General features: G+C 49.6%; 1 protein-coding gene across 1 annotated transcript; it reads left to right on the top strand.

Moving 5' to 3' along the window:
• Window positions 1-3,508: 3,508 nt before the first annotated feature.
• On the top strand, window positions 3,509-6,158 carry LOC111822996 (HLA class II histocompatibility antigen, DQ beta 1 chain-like). The gene is made up of 3 exons (XM_023745690.1): window positions 3,509-3,956; window positions 4,374-4,484; window positions 5,814-6,158. The coding sequence occupies exons 1-3, from the start codon at window positions 3,509-3,511 to the stop codon at window positions 5,825-5,827; spliced, it is 573 nt and encodes a 190-aa protein (XP_023601458.1). The 3' UTR covers window positions 5,828-6,158.
• Window positions 6,159-7,941: the final 1,783 nt, after the last annotated feature.

The raw sequence follows: 7,941 nt of genomic DNA, 5'->3' as shown, positions 1-7,941 counted from the left end.
CGACAGTCAGGTATGTTTTCGGGGCCTCTGCCTACACAGTCCCCTGGCCAGTGAGCTCACTCAACCCTTTCTGAGATGAATGAGTAAATTTCTCAGCCCGCCACCCACTGAGGCTCAGTAGAAAACAGAAAGGGCAAGTTGAGCCTTAAAAAGCAGACTTTAATATTTGTGCTATTTTGCCTAAAGGCAGTAAACTCTTCTTGACTTGGATCTTAATTTAGAATTTGTGAACGCAAAGTCTGAGGGAAAACGTGCTCGCTAAAAAAGCAAAAACAACACTTCATTGGGTTTGTAAGGCAGAATTTTTGTTTCTTAGAAAGTTCAACAAATGGTGCAATTGAGCTGAAGTTTATAAATTTATGCTATTAAATTATGGAATAAAAAATTGTTTCAAGTTTCTTTTGACATAGACCCTGCCTCCCCTCCCTCCAGAATCACCATTCATTCAGGAGCAGATATTGTGAATATTAATTATAGCCATTTAACGAGCATCTATTTCTTGACAGTCACCTTACCAAACACCATCTATATTATGCTATTTAATTTCACAACTACTTGTGTGCTAGGAGTTAGCATGACCACTTTAATATGCTAATATTGGTACATAATAAACACTTGAATTAATTAGCCCAGTTGCTCACTACACAGCAGTCGTTGTGTTCTCTATTGCATGTGTGTACTGCATGTATATCATGGAAGCACAGCCTAGCAGTTATGACCAGAAGCAGCAAAATGAGTCTGTTCTTGCCTATTTTCATTGTTGGTGGGGATGGAAAGTTCACTAGTGAATCCCTAGTCTGGCCCCAGTGTTATCTGCACATGTTCACATAACTTTTGCTGACAAACTCTCTCACCTTCTGATCCACATCCTAATGCCACCAAATGATTATATTTTTGCTATTTCAGGTCTTTTTCCAAAGAAATTATTCTAACATTTTTCTTTTGAACTCGTGCCCTGGTTTTTTACCCCTAAGCTGACAGATTTTATAAATCCAGCTAGTTGACCATGCTTTTAGTCAGTCCCCAGGAAGGAGAACCTGACAGAGTCTAAGTGAGCCTGGCTGGTGTGGCTCAGTGGTTGAGCATTGTCGCATGACTGAAAGGTCATGGGTTCAATTCCCAGTCAGGGCACAGGCTCAGGTTGTGGCTTCAATCCCTGGTTGGGGTGCATGCAGGAGGAACCGATCAATATTTCTCTTTCTCTTCCCCCTTCTCTCTAAAAAAAGAAAAACACACAACAGAATCAATAAAAACATATTTCAAAACACACACATGAACTATTTAGTGTGGTTTCACACTGTGGGAATAAGGGAGATGCAGTAAGATGGCAGGAGAGGTGACGGATAAGATGTGTACATAGGGAGGAAGAGGCCTGTTGTACTTGACCACATGAGGCAATCTGAGAAGATAAAGGAATCGAGACATAGGCAAACCTGATGTTTATCAGTGTTACTTGTTTTCAAAGTTCTCTTTTCCTTAAAAAATCACAAACTTTTGAAATAACATTTGTTTTGTTGTCTCTGTTACTAGATTGCAAGTTCTATAAGGGCAAGGACCATGGTCTGTTGTTTATCTTTCTACTAGGGGCCTAGTGCACGAATTTGTGCACCTTGAAAGGAGCCGTGGACCATGAGGCTGCGGTGAGCACAGGGGTGGGTCTCGGCCCATCTTCCATGCCCCCGCCTGGCCCTTCCCACCATGGCCCCCAGTCTCCTGACTACCAGCAGCTTTGCTCCCACTGCCACCGCTCCCATGCACTGACCAACAGCCCTGCTCGCACTTGCTGACAACACAGAGGGATTGGGGCTGGCACCGTCAGTGGGTGTGAGTATGGCTGCTGCCCTGATTGCCCCTCAGGAGCAGAGGGAGGTTGAGAAGCCCTCAGGGATGGTTGGGGTTGGCAGCTACCGCTCACACCTACTGACAGTGCCAAGCAATCGGGGCTGGTGCAGGGTGCCAGCAGTGGGTGCGAGCAGGGCTATTGCCGGCAGCAAGTGGGAGAGGCGGCTGCTGGCCCTGATAGTCCTTCAGGAGCAGGGGGAGATGGAGAATCCCTGAGGGGCGTTTGGAGCCAGCAGACACTGCTCACACCTGCTGACAGCACCAAGTGATCAGGGCCAGCTCTGGGCACCAGCAGTGGGTGCGAGCAGTGGCTCTGGTGCCAGCAGCAGGTGTGAGTGCCCAGTGGGACCATGTGCATGGGAGCAAAGAATTTTCAGTAACCACCAGAGGCTCTCCCTGCTGACAGCGACTGACAGCCTTGGTCTGGCACCCCCACTCACCTGCTCCACCATCCCGCCATGGCTGGTGCCTGCCATGTTCCACATGCGGCCCCTGGTGGTCAGCATACGTCATAGAGACCAGTTGTTTGGTTGTTCTGCCACTTGGTCTATTTGCGTATTAGGGTTTTATATATATACTAGAGGCCTGTTGCACGAAAAGATTCGTACAATAGGCCTTCCCTTCCCCTGGCTGCCGGCACCGGTTTTCCTCTGGCGCCCGGGACCCAGGCCTTGGCTCTGGCTGGAGCCACCTTCAAGCCTCTCGCTGCTCCGGCCGGAGCCACCTTTAGTCTTCGCTCCGCTGCTTCGTGCCTATGTATGCAAATTAACTTCCATCTTTGTTGGCATATCGCTCTGATTAGCCAATGGTGGGCATAGCAAAGGTACGGTCAATTTGAATCTTTGTGTATTATTAGATAGGATAAATGTATATAGATTCCTTATGCTTATAGAATTTATATTTGTTGAATGACTAATGAATCAGTAAATGGCATAGATGATATGGACATGAAGTTTATTATTTAGCTAGAGGCCTGATGCACAAAATTCATGCAAGGGGCTTGGTCCTCGCAGTCCCAGCTTTGTCAGGAAGTTTGTTGGGCTGTCCGGTCTAATTAGCATATTATGCTTTTATTATTATAGGTAATACAATTTAGTGGGAGTTTGCTGCAGAATGGCTTCTGAGCTGGGTTAGGCTAACAGCTGAGAGGAGTTCATTAATGGGTGACATGTGAGAAGTGCTCCTGCCCTTAAATCCTGTCAGTGTTTCCCGCTGAGAATGGTAGGGAAGAGCCTGTTTGAGAGCATTGCTTCAGAGGCAGGGTGTGATGGTCACTGCTGTCCTGCTCTGTTGGACATGGAACTGTCTGTAACGTTCCTAATTCTCAGTCCGTGTTACTGTTCATGGAGCCGTGACCAGTGCTGATGGTCCCCCAGGAGATGCAAACTGATGTGTTTTCTCTACTGCGAGAAGCTGTGGGACCAACAGTAAACAGGGTCACTGCCCTGGTGTGAATCCCTAGAGCTGATCCCCAGGGTCACCGTCAACAGGTGGAGGGAAAAGAAATCCAGGTTTTTCATCTTTATTTAAAAACATTGTGAATAGTGGCCTGTATAACACAGCAATTTAAACATTTAAAGGCTTCATTTTTATCAATTGGTATCAATGGAATAACTCTCATAAAATAATTGCTGTTAGCTTGTGACCCTGAACAGTTAGCTGACTCATGTGTTTACTCCAGCTAATCAAGTGGCCCAGCTCGGGTCCTCATCCTGGACTCGGAATCCAGGGATCTTTCCCGTTGGTTCAGGGAGGACCCTCCCCGTGGGGAGACTTGCCTGTGCCCCACATCTCACTCCGTCTTTTCCTCTCTGTCACCCCTCCCCTCCCAGTGGAGCCCACAGTGACCATCTCCCCAGCCAAGACAGAGGCCCTAACCCACCACAACATGCTGGTCTGCTCGGTGACGGATTTCTATCCAGCCCACATCAAAGTCCGCTGGTTCCGGAACGACCAGGAGGAGACAGCCGGTGTCGTGTCCACCCCCGTGATCAGGAACGGGGACTGGACCTACCAGATCCTGGTGATGCTGGAAATGACCCCCCAGCGAGGAGACGTCTACACCTGCCGCGTGGAGCACCCCAGCCTCCAGAGCCCCATCGCAGTGGAGTGGCGTAAGGGGCAGTTTCTTTCCTGCACCCTGGGCCCCACAGACAGAGGGCAGACAGTGTCCCCTGCCGTCCCATCGCATCCCTACCCCTGATGTCACTGCTGAGTGCACATCACAGGACGCTAGAGCCCTCTGGTGCCGTGGCAGGGGCATCAGATCTCATTGTGTTTCCAGACACTAGGGAGGTCACTCTACACCACAGCCAGAACCCAGCCTGAGGGCTCTGAGGGCTGACTGTGGCGGCTGGTGATGGGGCTTGGTGTCCAAGGTCAGGATGCATGTGAAGGAGCAGGACCCACTCCCCCTGTCACCCACCCTCGGTGTCCAAGGGTTTACTGGCTGGTTCCCGCCTGGGGTGGAGGCTTCCAAAGGGCCCCTGTGGGTTTGGGACAGAAGCTGACACCCAGGCTCTGCTCCCCAGGGGCACAGTCTGGATCCGCCCAGAGCAAGATGCTGAGTGGCATCGGAGGCTTCGTGCTGGGGCTGATCTTCCTGGGCCTGGGCCTTGTCATCCGTCACAGGAAACAGAAGGGTAAGCAACTGGGTAAATGGGAGGATGGGTTGTGCCCGGGACCCTCTGTTGAGGGGGCCTCTGCTTGTAGGTGTAACTCACCTCCTGACCTGGAAGGCAGGCAGCCGGGCTAGTGGTGGGAGGAGACAGACAGCTAGGCCAGGCTTTGGACTGGATTTTACTGTTTGAAAGGCAGCCCTGCCACAGGCGTGACTGTGGCGAGTGTCCTGGGGCTGAGAGCTCATCACTGTCTCGCTGGCCCCTTTCCGAAAGTTGCTTCTTTAAGATCAGGGCGTTGGCTTTCCTTCCTTCTAGTGACAGGTCCACTCATTTGGGAGATTGTAGCTTAGAGGGTTAAGGCCTGTGGCTGATGGGTGGGGAGGAAGTAGATTTCCAGTTAAGCTGCTTATCTCATTTCCTGTTGGTGGGAGATGGACTGGCTGTGTAATGAGACCTTTCTCTGTGTAGGTCCTTTTGTAGGATCTCATGGGCTCCACCCCAGCTACTGTCTCTGCTCTGATTTAATGGGGTGGACGGGGAGGGGAGGGAGCTGGTTCCAGGACAGGAAAAGAGGGAGAGAGGGGCGGGAAGTGAGTGTACCTGGTCACAGAGGGCGTGGTTCAGGGCCTATTTCCTGCCAGGGGATCAAGGATTCGGGGAGAAGCTCGCCCAGTTTCTGAAGGAAACTCTGGGCTTGTTATCCAGAACCCGGGCTTAACTTTAGTGAATCTTTCTGTGAAATGTGGAGTCAGATCCACGTCTTGGGTGGTAGGCACGGGGATGATGCCCACTTTGTGCCCATGTTGGTGGCTCCTGCCTGTGGGCATTTATAAGTGAGTCCTAGTGGTGGAAGGAAGGTTAGTTAACACTTGGAGTGCGGGTGAATTTCCCGCCAAAATATAAGATGGCTCTGTCTTTTGGTTTTGTTCCATCCACCAAAAGGGTGGATTACAAACAAATATTTGGTAATACGCAGTTACAATCGGCCCGAGTTTACACGTTTCCCGCACTCCACCGCAAATCTATATGAACCGAGTTAAGACGGCTCCCGCAGAGTACGCGCAATTCACGCGAGCCGACTTAACTCGTTTCCCGCACTTAACATTAAATTTGTTTAAAAGATTGAACTGCTCATATCCCCCAAGGGATAACAGCTGTTCCCCCGCCTCCTGCATGTCTGGGTGGAGCTGAAGTGCCCGTCCTCTTTAGGTGATTTCACCCCTACACAGATACTGGGAGAGGTGATGACCTTATGCCCAGACCTCAGCTTTACCTGATGCTGCAGGGCCCCAAGAGGAGGGGACAGGGTACTTCCCAGGTGCCGGGTGCTGATCACTCTCTCTTCTACAGGGCTCCTGCGCTGACTCCTGATCGTATTTTGACTGGGATTGGCTGTGTTTCCTCTGAAATGCCTGCTTGTTGTCCTTGCGCAGATTTCCCAGCTGCCTGTGAGCCTGCTCCCTCTGAGATCAGACCTGTCCAATCATCTCCTGTGCTTCCCCCCACCCCCCACCCTCCAGGCCATGGCTGTGACCTTGGAGTCTGTCCTGTGGGCTGCCAGCTGAGTCTACTCAAAGCCCAAAGGCATTTTTCTTTTGTTTTCTCCCTCCCTCCATCCGCCACTGTCCAAGAGAAGCACATTAAAGCCTTTACCTGACTCCAGAGCTTTTGTCATAATTAAACATGTTACCTGTATCTAAGCCTTCTTAACTGAGTTGAGGGAGGAAGCCACTGCAGAATGAAAGGAACATGTTTTGCTCCTTGAGGGAGACTAGAGCATCTTGGGGTGCTGTGATAAACGTGGACAGAGGGAACAATTCAATCATCCCCCTTCCTGGCTCTTTGGTATTGATGTTCAGTGCAGTGGCCTTAGGAAGGGCCTCTTCTCCAGCCTGGTGGGTAGAGTGTATGTCAGCATGGAGGAATTACCTGGGCCCAGGTACAGTGGCCTCTGGGGTCTCAAAGAACCAAGCTGATGTCTCAGATGTCTTGGCAAATCACAGTGATCAAGGTCAGTTTTTATTTTTGGAAAAGTAAAACCAGCAATAAAAGTAATATTCTTGGTTCCAAGTGATTGAAACCCGACTGAAGTATAGATGTCCATGTCACAATGAAGCCTGGGGTCAAGTTGATTTCAGAAGAGACTGGATCCAGGTATTCTATGAGGTCTTTGTCTCTCCTCTTTCTGTTATAACTCTTTCTAGACACCTTTCTCTTTTCCTGTATCTCTCTTTGTTCCTGTATATTTTTTTTCAGTGTGTCTCTCTGTATCTTTTTCTGTCTGTCTCTGCATCCCTGTGTCTTTCACTCTTTCATTGCATGTCTGTCTCTATTTCTAGCTATACCTCTGCCACCATTTACCTGCATCTATTGACCTCTCTGTGTTTCTTTTTGCATTTCTAATTTTTGCATCTTTCTTATCACCACACAACTTACCTTTGTTTCTGTGTATGTGTGTGACTGCCTGTCTCTGTTGTGTGTTTCTAGAGTGTCTACCAAAGTTTGAACAATTTTAGGAGAGATTTTGGTTGAACACCCCTTAGTAACATGCACACCTCTTAAAAACACCATCATGTGCATGGATGCAGACAGCCTTACGTTCACCCCCTTTAGTAGGAACATAGGCTGGACCTTCCAGATCTTGGTGATGCTGTAATGACTGCCCAGTGTGAAGGGGTCTACACCCACCATGTGCAGCACCCCAGCCTCCAACCCCATCACCGTGGAGTGGCATGCGGGGCAGTTTGTTTCTGTAGACCCAGGAGATGAGTGACAGAGTTTTCTGTGCTTCTCGGGTGCATTGCTGGAAGTGCTGACTCACACCCATCTCACCCCTTGTCTCCTGCATAGTCACCTGATGTCACTGCTGAGCTAGAATTCCCCAAGGAGAGAGCTTTCCTTGTCCGTGGATATAATGACCTGTTGATTCCTGTTGATATTCTCTAACCAGGTGTTAAACAGGACCCTGCACACTGAGGTTCCCTTGACATGGTCCAGCACAGAAAGCTGGTCTCCTACTCAGTCTCTGGATTTGTTGTACAGCCAGGTGGCTGAGAGCTTGTCTTTGAGGTAATGGAAGGCATCCCCTCCTCCCTGCTCCCTCACCCACTCATTGAGGAACCAATGGTAGCTCCTTCCCTCTCCTGGATGAAGTCAGAATGGAGAACAAGGCTTTTCTGGAGCCATTGTCTTCTGTACCCCAGGATGTAATGCAGGTCACCAGACATGGGCACTGTGAAGGTGTGGGCAGATACACTCAGGAGGACTCTGCTCCCCAAGGTCATAGTCTGAATCTGCCCAGAACAAGATGCTGAGTGGTCAGAGGTTTTTTCATCTTCTCAGGATGGACATTGTCATTTATTAAAGGAGTCAAGAGGGGTGACACTTAGGGAAATGGGGAGCATTTGTGTGGGTGTCTAGGGCGCCCTTATATACTCTATATGTAGTACTTTGTTTTTGGTGCTGCAAAGACAAGAGG

Source organism: Myotis lucifugus, unplaced genomic scaffold (assembly GCF_000147115.1).
Source record: "Myotis lucifugus unplaced genomic scaffold, Myoluc2.0 scaffold_568, whole genome shotgun sequence".
Lineage (NCBI taxonomy): Eukaryota > Metazoa > Chordata > Mammalia > Chiroptera > Vespertilionidae > Myotis > Myotis lucifugus.
This window is presented reverse-complemented; position numbering and strand designations above follow the sequence as displayed.

Coding starts and splice junctions, on each gene's coding strand:
- LOC111822996 (XM_023745690.1), top strand. CDS start 3,509: ATGTGTTTACTCCAGCTAATCAAGTGGCCCAGCTCGGGTCCTCATCCT. Junction 3,957..4,373: donor CCCCATCGCAGTGGAGTGGC/GTAAGGGGCAGT, acceptor TCTGCTCCCCAG/GGGCACAGTCTGGATCCGCC.